A 16,268-nucleotide genomic window follows, 5' to 3' on the forward strand; every position below is an offset into this window, starting at 1 on the left:
TCTTAGTTTCATGTGTACAAAACACTGTACTAGTTAGACATTTATCATTTATACTCCTCACAAAGTGATAACCCCCTCACAAAGTGATAAGTACACCTTTGAAATGCCTTTTTTTTTCAAACCACCCTCAAGGAAATACATAATCTTTTAACTATCCTATAATCCAATCCTCCCACCTTCATGTAACCTTCCTGAGGTTCCCTTCTTAATTTCAACATACAGTTTTAACTACAAAACTGTTATTCTCTGAAGTATTTAAGATCTTGTTTCCCATCAATGTTGTCAGTTTGGCTTAAAAAAACTCATAAAAATTCTCTATAGGTTTGGACGTTTTCATATCGACACTATTACACACGTCTTTTGGTGAACATGGGCACTCGTTTCCAATGGAATATACCCAGGAGGAGAATTATCAAATAATAGTGTTTTTATATGTTTACCTTTATAAGTTAATGCCAAACATTTAAAGAATCATTTCAATTTTACTCCTATTAACAATTATGAAAGTTTCATTGTTCAGTTGTTATTGTTAGTCTTTTTAATTTTATGTAATTGATGGGTGTATAGTAGTATCTCATTGTGGATTTAACTGAATTTCTTTAATGACTAATGATGAAACTTTTTCATATGTATATTAGCCATTTTAATGTGCTCTTTGGTGAATGTTTGTTCAAGGCTATTGCCTGTTTTTTAATTAATTAAATTTAAAATGATCGTTAATTATGATTATATATTATTGATTTTAATTTATAATATAATAATTTATTTACTTACAGATTTACAGAAGATTTTATGTTTTTGATATGAATTCTTTGTTGGTTATGGGTATTGCACATTTCTTTTCTCAGCCTGCAAATTGCATTTTCATTGCCTTCGTGGTTTCTTTTCATGAACAAAAGTTCATGATTTTCATGAAGTCCAATTTATGAGTCTTTTTTATGGTTTGTGCTTTGGTGCCATGAAGAAATTTTTGCCTATTCACAGGTCATGAAGATGTTTTCCTATGGTTTCTCCTAGAAGCTTGATAAAATGTTTAGCTTTGACATTTACATCTATGATCCATCTCAAATTAACTTTTCTGTATGGTGTGAGACAGGGGTCAAGTTTCAATTTTTTTCAAATGGATATCCAATTGACCTAGTACTATTTATTAAAGACTGTTTTTTCCCGTATTGAATTGCAGTGCAGCTTTTCTAGTTTTCCAGGTGTCTACATATTATATATATATTGTTCTATTTCTGAACTCTTTATTATATTCTACTCATCTGCTTATCTGTCTTTGTGCTAATATCACACTATCTTACTTGCTGTAACTCTTGAAATCTGATAATGTAAGGCCCTTTTGCTATGTCTTCTTCAATATGACTTTCATTATTATAGGTTCTTGGCAATTCTGTATACATTTATCATCAGTTCATTAATATCCACTAATAATAATTTGCTGGGACTTTGAGGGGGATTGCACTGAAACAATATCAATTTGAGAGAATTGAAATCTTAACAACATTAAGTTCCAATCCATGAACATGGTAGACCCTGCCTTTTACTTAGGTTTACTTTAATTCCTCTTAGTAAATTTGTAGTTTTCACTATAGTGACCTTGCACATGCTCCCTAATGTTTATTCCTAGTATTTGATGTTTTTGATGCTGCTATAAATGATATTTTTATTTAATTTTCTACTTATTTGTGTCTAATATATAAAAACACAATTAGTTTTTGTATATTTATTATATATCCAGGAACTTTGCTGAATTTACTTACTACTTAACAGTCTTATAGAGTCTCTTGAATTTTCTATATATACAAATCATATCATAACAGTTTTATTTGTCTTTTCTAATCTTGATACTGTTATTTGTTTCTTTTGTCTTATTGCGCAGGCTAGACCTAGTTAGTATGATTTTTTAAATACCAATATCCAGATCCCAATGAAATCAGAACCTTGTAGTACAGGGTCAGAGTATCAGTATTTTCTTTAAAGCTCCCTAGGTGGGTGATTTCAAGGGGTGGCAGAGTTGAGAACCACAGCTATCTCTATTAAGAGTATCACTACTGGTCTTAGGTAAGAGAAGAATAATGATTTTCACAGGATCTATTACCGACTTCTAAATAACTGGAAGGGCAAGTGCTATAAGCTTTTATCTTTTACTAAAACATCAGAAATACCTTTAGAATACTTGTTTCCCAACATCATTTTGTTTAAGCAGAAAATGTAGGCTGCCTTCCAATTATAAAAAGTATTCACTGCCTCAGAATAGTTAGATACAACGAGGAAAGTCATGAGAGATGCTCAGAGTTTTGACAGTATCTACTACATGTGCCAAACTTTCATTACTTCATAATGCATTTTATAAAACTAAATGAGATTTTACAAAGCCTATAAGCTAAAGGTTAGTCGGTAATAATAATAATATCAGATGACATTTATCAAATACTTGCTGTGCCAGACACCGTGCTAAGTCTTTTATATGTATTATATTATTTAATCCTGACATCAACCCTAAGAAATGAGTATTATTAAACCTATTTTAAGCTTCTTAGTGTTTACTGCTTACTATTTAATATGCAAGCAGAACAACTCTGAAAAGAAGCATATTGGTAGCTCTATTTTACAGATGAGGAAACTGAGGCTCTGAAAAGTTAGGTAATTGGTTGAGGTCTCATATCTGATTAGCAATAGAACCAGGACTGGAGCCCAGGACTAGATGACCCAAAGGTCCTTGCTCTTAACCACAATAGTATATTTTCTTTTAATTTTTATACTTACCCTAAGGGCATCAGAGTGACAAGGTGCTAGCTCTTTGTCATTCAGGATTTTGACCATTGTGGGAATTCAAAATTTTGGCACAAGTGGGAGATTTGAAATGCCAACATAGAGAAACAGTGTAGTTAGAGCATGGATTCTGGACTCAGGTTGCCTGGGTTTGAATCCCAGCTCTGTTATTTACTGGCTGTGCGGCATTGGACAGCTTAGCTTACTTAACTTTACCATGTCAGTTTCCTAGTAATACTTGCTTCATGAAGTTAGTATGGGGATTAAATGAATTCATTATCTGCAAAGTGCTAAGCCTCAGAGCAATGCCCAGCATATTGTAAAAATTGTAATTGTTAAATAAATTTGGGTGTAGATTAAATTCAGTCTATACATGCAAAGCTTTTTTTTTATAGGGCTTTTTGCATGGCTCATATTCTATTTTCCCAAGAAATAGTTTCAAGAAATCTTTTGACCACTGGCAAAATAATTCACGTATTTTAACAACACAGGAGTCTTTTGGCAAGTTTTAAAGTTAAAATACTGCCTTTGAAATATTTAAACTAAGGCCAAACACCTCTCTTGTTACAGCCTACAAAATGATAAGGATATATTAAATAGGCCAAAAAATCTCAGACAAAACAGTAAGAACAGGCTAGTTTTAGTGTAGGGAGGAGTTCTGCCATTTTAAACCTTTGTGTCCTTTAGCAAGCTACTTATCCTTTCTGTGATTCAATAATCCTAATGCCACCTAATTGAGGTACATGTTATTATTACCCACCATTTTATAGATGAGGAAATGAGGGTTTAATAACTTGGCCAAATTCACTGAGCAAGGAGATGACAGCCTGGATATGTGGTCAGGGTAATCTGTGCACTCAAATCCAACACACCGGAGATCTCACCACCCCACTAGACAGATGAGGGAACTGAGGCCAAGAAAAGGGGAGTGAATTACCCAGGGTCATGTAGCTGGTTGGGCACAGTGAGGATTAATTAGAAAACGTGTTTTAACCAAATGGTACAAAGTTCAGTTCTCCATAAGCTGAAGCAACTCACTTTTGATAAACCAAACACCACTGAGAGCCCCAAAATTGGGATTTTCAAGTAAACATTGTCCTGTGTTTATGCTTTACAGGTGAGGTCCACGTGGAAGGACAGGAACATTTTTACATGGAAACGCAAACTATCTTGGCTATCCCCAAAACAGAAGATAAAGAAATGGTGTTACACCTTGGAATGCAGTATCCAACTCATGTACAGGTAACAAGGTATTTTTGGAAAATGAGACTCCAGATGACTATGTGACGTGAGGCCCTTACAACCAGGCATTCTGCTCTAGGGGCCTTTTGACTCCTCACACTCCCACGCCTCAAACTTGCTGCCCACTTGACATTAGCTAAAGTTTGGAATGAAGAAATGGGGTAAACGTTTCCCTAAGAAGCTAGACCTTTCAAAGAGATCTGAAATTTTTGCTGCCTTATAAAATACGGGGCAAAGTTATAACAATTAATAGTGTAAAACTTAATCTCAGGGGAGGTCAAAACCTTAGTATTATATTACATTTACATTTCCCTTTGTGGTTCATTCATCTGCATTGCTTTTCTTTTTCTTTCTTTCTTTTTTTTAATTAGTTTCAGGTGTATAAAGCTATGTACTCGTTAGATATTTACACCCCTCACAAAGTGATAACCCTCCTCCCCCAATCTATTACCTCTCTGACATCGTATATGGCTGGTACAGTTTCATTGACTGTTCCCTATGCTGTACTCTATATCCCGTGAATTGCTTTTCGGTACGAATGTTGTATTGGTGGTACACCAATTCATGTATTGGTGGTACACGTATATTTAAATTTCTCTTTGTGGTTCATTTGTGTTGCTTCTCTATATGAATGTTTTCGTGTATTGGTTGTGCATATATAAAGCGATTGCATTTCCAAGACATTTCAGCCCGGCACAGTAGCATGTGAGTTACAGTCCCGTTCCAGTGGTTGGGATGTAAGGCATTGCCAACCCCAGGCAAGTAAAGAAAATCCTCTGACATTCCTTTCTTCTGAAATGTGGAGTTGTAGGTCCTAGAAGAGTACCAGACACAGGGGAATACTTAAAAACTTATACTGGGAGGAGGCGTAATGACAGCATCACTGCGGGAAAAGCTGGGGGCTTCCTGGTGGAGCACAGTGAGTTGGTACCTTACGGTCCTAAGACAGTGGACAGGTTCGATGGGAGGATGAAGCTACCAGCTGCCATTCAAGGCAAAATGAAAGGGTAGGGGACTGATGTCGATCTGGGATTTGGCTGCGGCCTCCACAGTTGCAAGTTTTGAAGTGGATAAAGGAGTGAGGCGATATGGGCTTTGTTCCCAAGCAGCTACATGGTCTTCTACTAGTCATTGGGCAGCAATATCTTTTTCTGTAAATTGAGGAAGGTGACAAATATCACCTCTGAGGTCTCTTTTAGTAGACAGTATCTGGCTCTGGGCTCCAAAGGGATAACGTGTATGTGTCAATGTCATCCTTGCTGTCTACCATCAGTACCTCTTAGGGTACAACCAGTCAGCTCCATGACAGAAGGCATTTCCCAGAGTTAACTAGGACACTGGGTACTCATAGCCCACAGGAACCTGAGGCACTATCAAAAGCAGGCCCAGTAAGGATTTGAATAGACATTTCTCCAACGGTCTGTGAATGACTAATATGCACATGAAAAGATGTCCAGCATCATTAGTCACTAGGGAAATGCAAATCAAAACTACAAAAATACCACTCCATCTACACTAGAATATATAATCAAATGACAGACAATAACTAGTGTTGGCAAGGATGTGGAGAAACTAGAACTGCCATACATTGGTGATGGGGATGAAAAATGGCACAGTCACTTTGGAAAACAGTTTGACATTTCTCAGGATGTTAAAAATAGAGTGACCACATAACCCAGCAATCCCATGACTAGGTATCTATCTACCCAAGAGAAATGAAAACATCTGACCACACAAAAACTTCTACACAAGTGCTCTAGCAGCACTGTTCACAATATCCAAAATTGGGAACAATGCAAACGTTCATCAACTAATAAATGGATTGTTTAAAAACTGATAATGCTATACAATGGAATATTATTCAGCCATTAAAAATGGAGTACTGATATATGCTACAACATAGATGAACTTTGAAAACACAATTCTGAGTGAAAGAAGCCAGTCACAAAAGACCACATATGGTATTATTCACTTACATAAAATGTTTAGAACAGGCTAATCGATAGGAAAGCAGATTAGTGGTTGCCTCGTAGTGAGGGTGTTAGGGGGAGTTGAGGTTGGGAGAGATTAGGAGTGACTGCTTAACAGATATAAGGTTTTTTTGAGGATGCTTAAAACATTCTAAAATTAGATTGTGATGAGGGTTGCGTCGTTCTATAAATGTTGTATTTATTGAATTACTGAATTTCTTTTGTTAAGCAGAGGGGAAGTACATGAGTGAAGAAATATACTATTAAATTGCACTTACGTGGCTTCGGGGACTTACCTCTTGCAGGAATTTGTGGCTACAGCACTAAACGTCCCAAGAAGTAGAATCGCCTGCCACATGAGACGAGCTGGAGGAGCATTTGGGGGGAAAGCAAGCAAGCCCGCATTGCTAGCTGCTATCACTGCTGTGGCCGCCAACAAGTAAGAGTCGCAGCAACAGCTATTGATGTCAGAAGTCCTAGCAGGGCAGATGCCACCCACACCCTTCCAGCCTTGCATCCCAGCTTTCATTCCATAGGCCATAGCCTTTCATTTTCAAAGGATATGTATGGTCAGCATGTGGGTGAAATGACATTGGACCTGGAGCCAGAGGATCTGTGTTCAAGTCCTGCTCTCCCCACTCGTTCACAAGGTCACGTTAGCAAGTCGCCTCAGTTTCCTCACCCGTAAAGTGGGGAAAATAATATCTACCTGTTTCACAAGAAAGCTGTGTGGAATGAATGCAATCGTTGTAAATTTTGACTCATTGCACAGACATAACTATGTATTACTTTTTCGTGAACTGCATTGACTTTCACTCTTTAAAATGCTTGTTTTAAATCATTAGAATAAATCAAGCATGAGATGGCTGAGTGGAGGGATGGTCAAAGCCTCAAACTTACAAGGGACACGTTTTGTCATGAAATACACCAGAGTCTGCTGGTGCCTGGGAATGTTCACTTAGTCTCTGTATCATCCGGATGTAATAACCAGACACAAGAATAGCCATGACTTTTGTGAACCTGTACATACCAAAGTTCATTAAGAATGTTCAGGAAAAACTTAACTCATCCCAGTCTATAGCTGCAAAAAGAAAACTGTGAATATCTTAGTTGTGTGGTACTTCCAACGATAAAAGAACATTGTCCTAAAGTACAGGTGTGTAGTTACTGGAAGCATTCCCTTAGAAGCCAGAGGAGTCTTTAATGGGTACTTTAAGAAAGGGGGTCTGAATGCAGGGGGTTAAGCTGGATGGGGCATTGGTTTGCAACCCTTTCGGCCTCAACATTCCCCTTATGGAAAGTATTTAATGCCCCCTTGAATACCCAAATTGATAAACTGATAATAATATAACCTGATACACATAATTGCAAAATATTCATACAATGCCTTAATGTAATGTAAAAAAACAAATAAAAGGAAGGTAACTTATAACCAAATAATGTATCATTTCAATAATTAAATTCTCAGATATGACTAAACTAGAATGATAATAGTAATAGGTTTTTGTTTGTTTCTTTGTTTTTATATTTTAATGCCCTCACAGCAACCACTATTGGTTTAAGTTATGTTACTGCCCCCATTGAAAGCCACTAACCTAGATTATCTCCAGACGCCTTTCATCATCTCTATGTTTCTACAACTTTATGAAGCATCCAGCATATTAACAGTTGTTTCCTATAGGACTGGCCGCCCAATCCGGTTTATTCTAGAGCGTGGTGATGACATGCTGATAACTGCTGGCCGTCACCCACTCCTCGGAAAATACAAAGTGAGTGAAAGCAAAATTTTCAGGAACCTGCCTAAAACACTGTTCAGTGATACCTAGCCAATAGTAAAGACAATTACTAACTTCCACACCAATCGAAAGGGATATTTGGATGCTACCTAAAACTAATCAGAACTTGCTGTTGGAATCATGGTCAACTTAGTCACCATCTTCAGTATTCCTCTGGTGACTGTCACATCAATTATGTGCAGAAGTTGGGTGAGGATTGGGAACTGTGATCAGACGTGTTTGTGTACAACATGGTCAGCTTTTAAAGGATGGTTAAAAAAATTGTTTTTACTTATTATATCACTTTTCAGATTGGATTCATGAACAATGGTGTGATCAAATCTGCTGATGTTGAATATTATATCAATGGTGGATGCACTCCTGATGAATCTGAGTTGGTAAATGAGAAATACACCTTTCTGTAGGTTATCTCTTAGCTGTATGTGCCACCCTTTTTCTGCAGGAATATTTGTCTTATAAATTAGATAGATTCTGTGAAAGATTCAAGTTAGAGATAAAATGTGAATAAGTGGTTTTGAATATTTGATAAATAAGAAGTTTTGTTTTGTTTGCTTTAATTCAGGTGATAGAGTTCATTGTGCTGAAATCTGAAAATGCATATTATATTCCTAATTTCCGGTGCCGGGGCAGGGCTTGCAAAACCAATTTGCCATCCAACACTTCCTTTCGAGGATTTGGCTTTCCCCAGAGCACAGTGGTAGTTGAAGCTTATATAACTGCTGTGGCATCTCAGTGCAACTTATCACCTGAAGAGGTAAGTAATCAGTCAGAACCCCCTAACAAAATTCTGACATCATTTGGTTCAAATGTATACGGAGCACCTACGTATAGCCTTATATCAGCTTCTAAGTAGATTTAAAGAAATAAAATACATTGTCTATCTATCAGTTAGCTTTTGCTGGGGAACAAGTCAATCATAAAATTTAGTGTATTAAAACAACAAATAGTATTTCTTCTGACACTTTAAGTCAGCTGCTGGGTAGCTCTTCTGCTCTGGGTGATAATTGTTGGTAACATTACATAGATTTCAAGTGTACAATTATATAAAACATTATCTATATCTTACATTGTGTGTTCACCATCCAGAGTCAGTTCTCTTTCTATCATCATATATTAGACACCATTTACCCTTTCCTAGAACCCCTCGCCCCCCCTTACCCCTTGTAACACTTGAACTATTGTCTACATTTATGTGTTTTGGTTTCTTCATTTGTTTGTCCTGTTCTTTTATTGTTTTCAGTTTTGTATACCACACATCAGTGAAATCATATGGTTCTCTATTTTTTCTGACTTATTTCGCTGAGCATTATAATCTCAAGATCCATCCATGTTGTCATAAATGGTACTATTTCATCTTTTCTTGCCACCGAATAGTGGTCCATTGTGTATATATACCACAACTTCTTTATCCATTCATCTATTGGAGGACATTTCGGTTGTTTCCATGTCTTGGCCACTGTAAATAAAGCTGCAATGAACACTGGAGCACACATGCCTTTATGGATAAACGTTTTCAGATTTCTTTGGGTAGATACCCAGGAGAGGGATTTCTGGGTCATATGGCAATTCTATTCTTCATTTTTTGAGGAACCTCCACACTGCTTTCCATAGCGGCTACACCAGTCTGCATTCCCACCAACAGTGTATGAGGGTTCCTTTTTCTCCACAGCCTCTCCAACACTTGTAACTATTTGTCTTGTTGATGATAGCCATTCTAACTGGGGTGAGATGATATCTCATTGTGGTTTTTATTGGCATTTCTCTGATGATTAGTGATGTTGAGCATTTTTTCATATGTCTATTGGCCACCTATATGTCCTCTTTGGATAAATGTCCCTTCAGGTCCTCTGCCCATTTTTCAACTGGGTTGTTTGTTTTTTGTTGTTGTTGAGTTGAATGAGTTCCTTGTATATTTTGGATATTAGCCCCTTATCGGAGGCATTGTTTGCAAAAATCTTCTCCCATTCAGTTGGTGGCCTCTTTATTTTGTCGATGGTTTCTTTTGCTGTGCAGAAGCTTTTAAGTTTGATATAGTCTCATTCATTTATTTTAGCTTTTGCTTCCCTTGCCTTTGGAGTCAAATTCATAAAATGTTCGTTGAACCTGAGGTCCATAAGTTTAATACCTGTTTTCTTCTATGCAGTTTATTGTTTCAGATCTTAAGCTTAGGTCTTTGATCCATTTTGAATTACTTTTGATACATGGTGACAGAGAGCAGTCCAGTTTCATTCTTTTGCACATGGCTTTCCACTTCTTGCAGCACCATTTATTGAAGAGGCTGTCTTTCCTCCATTGTATGTTTTTGGCTTCCTTGTCAAAAATTATCTCTCCATATATATGTGGTTTTCTTCTGAGTTCCCAATTCTATTCCATTGGTCTGTGTCTGTTTTTCTACCAATACCATGCTGTTTTGATTATTATTGCCCTGTAGTACAATCTAACGTCAGGGAGTGTGAAACCTCCAGCATTGTTCTTTTTTCTTAGGATTGCTGTGGCTCCTTGGGGTCTTTTGTGTTCCATACAAATCTGATGATGTTTTTTCTGTTTCTTTAAAAAATGCCGCTGGGATTTTGATGGGGATTGCATTAAATCTTTATATTGCTTTGGGTAATATGGCCATTTTTGTCTATGTTGATTCTTCCGATCCATGAGCACGGAATGTCTTTCCATTTCTTTGTGTCTTCTTCAATTTGTTTGAAAAATGTCATGGTTTTCAGCATAAAGGTCTTTCACATCCTCGGTTAAGTTTATTCCAAGGTATTTTATTTATTTTTATTTTTTTTATTAAATTTTTTGGGGTGACAATTGTTAGTAAAATTACATAGATTTCAGGTGTACAATTCTGTATTACATCATCTATAAATCCCATTGTGCGTTCATCACCCAGAGTCAGTTCTCCTTCCATCACCATATATTCGATCCCCCTTACCCTCATCTCCCACCCCCGACCCCCCACCCCCCTTACCCTCTGGCAACCACTAAACTATTGTCTGTGTCTATGAGTTTCTGTTTCTCATTTGTTTGTCTTATTCTTTTGTTGTTTTTGGTTTATATACCACATATCAGTGAAATCACATGGTTCTCTGCTTTTTCTGTCTCACTTGTTTCGCTCAGCATTACTCTCTCAAGATCCATCCATGTTGTCACAAATGTTCCTATATCATCTTTTCTTACTGCCGAATAGTATTCCATTGTGTATATATACCACAACTTCTTTATCCATTCATCTATGGAAGGACATTTTGGTTGTTTCCATGTCTTGGCCACCGTAAACAAAGCTGCAATGAACATTGGAGCACACGTGTCTTTATCTCTAAATGTTTTCAGATTTTTTGGGTAGATACCCAGGAGAGGGATTGCTGGGTCATATGGCAATTCTATTCTTCATTTTTTGAGGAACCTCCACACTGCCTTCCATAACGGCTGCACCAGTCTGCATTCCCACCAACAGTGTATGAGGGTTCCTTTTTCTCCACAGCCTCTCCAACATTTGTTACTGTTTGTCTTGTTGATGATAGTCATTCTGACTGGGGTGAGGTGATATCTCATTGTGGTTTTGATTTGCATTTCTCTGATGATTAGTGATGTTGAGCATTTTTTCATATGTCTATTTGCCATTTGTATGTCCTCTTTGGAGAAATGTCTCTTCAAGTCCTCTGCCCATTTTTCAATTGGGTTGTTTGTTTTTTTGTTGTTGAGTTGCATGAGTTCCTTGTATATTCTGGATACTAGCCCCTTATCGGAGGCACTGTTTGCAAAAATCTTCTCCCATTCAGTTGGTGGCCTCTTTATTTTGTCAATGGTTTCTTTTGCTGTGCAGAAGCTTTTAAGTTTCATATAGTCCCATTCGTTTATTTTAGCTTTTACTTCCATTGCCTTTGGAGTCAAGTTCATAAAATGCTCTTTGAACCCAAGGTCCATAAGTTTAGTACCTATGTTTTCTTCTATGCAGTTTATTGTGTCAGGTCTTATGCTTAAGTCTTTCATCCATTTTGAATTAATTTTGGTACATGGTGACAAATAGCAGTCCAGTTTCATTCTTTCGCACGTGGCTATCCAATTCTCGCAGCACCATTTATTGAAGAGGCTGTCTTTGCTCCATTGTATGTTTTTAGCTTCTTTGTCAAAAACTATCTGTTCATATTTATGTGGTTTTATTTCTGGGTTCTCAATTCTATTCCATTGGTCTATGTGTCTGTTTTTCTGCCAATACCATGCTGTTTTGATTATTGTAGCCCTGTAGTACAAGCCAAAGTCAGGAAGTGTGATACCTCCATTATTGTTCTTTTTTCTTAAGATTGCTTTGGCTATTCGGGGTCTTTTGTGGTTCCAAACAAATCTGATGATTTTTTGTTCTATTTCTTTAAAGTATGCCATTGGGATTTTGATGGGGATTGCATTGAATCTGTATATTGCTTTGGGTAATATGGCCATTGTAACTATGTTGATTCTTCCAATCCATGAGCACGGAATGTCTTTCCATTTCTTTGTGTCTTCTTCAATTTCTTTCAAAAATGTCTTATAGTTTTCAGCATATAGGTCTTTCACATCCTTGGTTAAGTTTATTCCTAGGTATTTTATTCTTTTTCCTGCAATTGCAAAAGGAATTGTTTTTTGTATTTCTTTTTCTGAGATTTCATTGTTAGTATATAGGAAGGCAATTGACTTTTGTGCGTTGATTTTGTACCCGGCAACTTTACTGTATTCGTTGATTGTTTCTAATAGCTTTTTGGTGGAGTCTTTAGGGTTTTCTATATATAGCATCATGTCATCTGCAAAGAGTGATAATTTAACTTCTTCATTCCCAATTTGGGTGCCTTTTATTTCTTTCTCTTGCCTGATTGCTCTGGCAAGGACTTCCAACACTATGTTGAAAAGCAGAGGTGATAGGGGACATCCCTGTCGTGTTCCTGAACGTAGAGCAAAGGGCTTTAGTTTTTCTCCATTAATTATGAGATTAGCAGAGGGCTTGTCATATATGGCCTTTATTATGTTAAGGTATTTTCCTTCTATACCCATTTTATTAAGTGTTTTAATCATAAATGGATGTTGTATCTTGTCAAATGCTTTTTCTGCATCAATTGATATAATCATATGATTTTTGTCCTTTATTTTGTTTATGTGATGTATCACATTGATGGATTTGCGGATGGTGAACCATCCTTGTGCCCCGGGGATGAACCCCACTTGGTCGTGATGAATAATCTTTTTAATGCATTGTTGTATTCGATTTGCTAGAATTTTATTTAGGATTTTTGCATCGGTATTCATCAGAGATATTGGTCTGTAGTTTTCTTTTTTTGTGCTGTCCTTACCAGGTTTTGGTATCAGGGTAATGTTGGCCTCATAGAATGAGTTAGGGAGTACTGTCTCTTCTTCAATTTTTTGGAAGAGTTTGAGCAGGATTGGTATTAGATCCTCTTTGAAGGTTTGGTAGAATTCACTAGTGAAGCCATCTGGTCCCAGACTTTTGCTTTTGGGAGGTTTTGGATGACTGATTCAATTTCGTTACTGGTGATCGGTCTGTTTAGATTTTCCAGTTCTTCATGGTTCAGCCTTGGAAGGCTATATGTTTCTAAGAACTTGTCCATTTCTTCTAGGTTGTTGAATTTGGTGGCATATAGTCATTCATAGTATTCTTGAATGATCCTTTGTATTTCTGTGGTGTCCATGATAACTACCCCTTTCTCGTTTCTGATTTTGTTAATTAGTGTCTTCTCTCTTTTTATCTTAGTGAGTCTAGCCAAGGGTTTGTCAATTTTGTTAATCTTTTCAAAGAACCAGCTCTTTGTCACATTAATTTTTTCTATTGTCTTTTTGTTCTCTATTTCATTTAGTTCTGCTCTAATTTTTGTTATTTCCTTTCTTCTGCTGACCTTGGGTTTTACTTGTTCTTCTTTTTCTAGTTCTTTAAGGTGTAACATGAGGTTATTTATTTGGAAGTTTTCTTGTTTCTTGAGATAGGCCTGTAATGAGATAAATTTCCCTCTTAAAACTGCTTTCACTGCATCCCAAAAATTTTGGTAGGATGTATTTTCATTGTCATTTGTTTCTATGTATCTTTTCATCTCTCCTCTAATTTCTTCTTTGACCCAGTCCTTCTTTAAAAGTATGTTGTTTAATCTCCATGTATTTGTGTTTTTTTCCCACTTTCTTTTTACAGTTGATATCCAATTTCAAAGCCTTGTGATCAGAGAATATGCATGGTATGATTTCAATCTTCTTAAATTTGTTGAGACTGATTTTATGTCCCAATATATGGTCTATCCTTGAGAATGTTCCATGTACACTAGAAAAGAATGTATAGTCTGATGTTTTAGGATGAAGTGCTCTATAAATGTCAGTTATGTCCATTTCATCTAATGTGTCATTTAGGGCTGCTGTTTCGTTATTTATTTTCTGTTTGGATGATCTATCCATAGCTGTCAATGATGTATTTAAGTCCCCTAGTATAATTGCGTTTTGGTCAATTTCTCTCTTTAGTTCTGTTAGTAGTTGCTTGGTATATTTCGGTGCTCCCTGATTGGGGGCATAAATATTGATGACTGTTATGTCTTCTTGTTGTACAGTCCCCTTCACCATTATGAAATGTCCATCTTTGTCTCTTGTTATCTTTTTCACCTTGAAGTCTGTTTCATCTGATATCATTATGGCTACACCTGATTTTCTCTGGGTACCATTTGCTTGGAGTGTCAATTTCCACCATTTCACTTTGAGTCTATGCTTGTCCTTGTAGCTGAGATGTGTCTCTTGGAGACAGCATATGGTTGGGTTTAGGTTTTTGATCCAATCTGCTTCTCTGTGCCTTTTTATTGGTGAGTTCAGTCCATTTACATTTAGGGAGATTATTGATATGTGAGGATTTCCTGTCATTCTATCTTTAGTTTTCTGGTAAGGCTGTGTCTCCATTGTTTCTTTGCCTTTTTGTTGTTGTCTATTATTTCTGTGTGGTGGTATTCTATGATGTTTCCCTCTGTTTCTTCTTTTATTTCAGTATATATTTCAGTTCTGGATTTTTTTTGACTGGTTACCCTTAAGTTTATGTAAAAGAAAGTTTGATAATTAGAGTATTCCATTTTCTTCAGCACGCTTACTTTCTCCATTCCCATATTCCGGTTCAGGCCTTTACTCTCCCCCTTTTTGCATTTTGGTTGCCACAAATTGTCCCTGTTGATGGTGGTCGAATAGCCTCCTTTAGTATTTCTTGTAGTGCAGGTCGTGTATTAGAAAATTCCCTCAGCTTCTGTATGTCTGGAAAGGTCTTTATTCCTCCTTCATATCTAAAGGATATTTTTGCTGGATATATTATTCTTGGCTCATGATTTCTCTCTTTCAATAGTTTGAATATTTGGTTCCACTCCCTCCTGGCTTGTAGAGTTTCTGCTGAAAAATCTGATGATAATCTAATGGGCTTTCCTTTGTAAGTTACCATCTTCTTTTCCCTGGCTGCCTTGAGGATTCTTTCTTTGTCGTTGATTTTAGACAGCTTCAATACAATGTGCCTTGGAGAAGGCCTGTTGGGATTGAGGTAATTAGGTGTTCTATTTGCTTATTGGATTTGAGGGTCCAGTTCTGTCCACAAATTTGGGAAGTTCTCATCGACAATTTGTTTGAATATATTCTCTGTTCCCTTCTCTCTTTCTTCTCCTTCTGGTATGCCCATTATTCTTATATTGCTCTTTCTGATGGAGTCAGAAAGTTCTTGTAGAGTTCTTTCATTTCTTTTAAGTCTCAAGTCTCTTTCTCCTTCCATCTGTGTCATTTCCAGGTTTCTATCTTCGATGTCACTGATTCTTTCCTCCATCTGGTCAACTCTACTACCTAAGCTGGTTATTTCATTCTTAATTTCTTCTATTGAGTTCTTAATCTCCAGAAATTCTCTTTGGTTCTTTTTTAAAATTTCAATCTCTTTCGTGAAATGCTCATGCTGTTCTTTGATTGAGTTTCTGAGTTCATTTAACTGCCTATCTGTGTTTTCTTGTATCTCGTTGAGTTTTTTCAGAACTGCAATCTTGAATTCTCTGTCACTTAAGTCACATATTTCTGTATCTTTAAGTGCCTTCTCTGGAGATTTTTCACTTTCTTTCTGAGCTATCTTGTTGCCTTGGTTATTCATGGCGATTACTGGTTTGCTATTTCTCTTCCTAGACATCTACAGGAGTGACTTCTGCAACAGGTTGATAGAAAGCGGTCTTTCTTTTGTTTGCCAGTACTTGTTTGTAGAATGTTTTATTATTTCTCCAACTGCAACTTATTTTTCTTCTCCTACACGGTAGTGCTATGTTTTCTCTGCACTATTCCAACTTCTCACACAATGGGGGGATTCCCTGGGAGATGGGCTTCTCCTCTGTTAATGGTTCGTCTAGGTCACAGGGCGCAGTGTCCCCGTGGGTATGCGGAGAGCTTTTGATGTTCCAAAGCTCTTCCAGCTCCAGATTCAGAGCCCCTATGTTTCAGCAGTTTTGTTTACTCCTGCAGGGATCCG

General features: G+C 36.9%; 1 protein-coding gene across 1 annotated transcript in view; it reads left to right on the forward strand.

The window, feature by feature from the left end:
• LOC148754892 (aldehyde oxidase 4-like) overlaps positions 1-16,268 on the forward strand; it is a 66,187-nt gene that overhangs the window by 31,271 nt on the left and 18,648 nt on the right. The window contains exons 20-24 of the mRNA XM_088794366.1: positions 3,893-4,017; positions 6,293-6,426; positions 7,669-7,756; positions 8,074-8,160; positions 8,346-8,537. Coding sequence (XP_088650492.1) covers positions 3,893-4,017; positions 6,293-6,426; positions 7,669-7,756; positions 8,074-8,160; positions 8,346-8,537 — 626 coding nt within the window. The remainder of the gene's footprint in view (positions 1-3,892; positions 4,018-6,292; positions 6,427-7,668; positions 7,757-8,073; positions 8,161-8,345; positions 8,538-16,268) is intronic.

The sequence above is a fragment of the Rhinolophus sinicus genome, chromosome 17, assembly GCF_057876585.1.
Source record: "Rhinolophus sinicus isolate RSI-liver-muscle chromosome 17, RSI-T2T, whole genome shotgun sequence".
In the NCBI taxonomy this organism is placed as follows: Eukaryota; Metazoa; Chordata; class Mammalia; order Chiroptera; family Rhinolophidae; genus Rhinolophus; species Rhinolophus sinicus.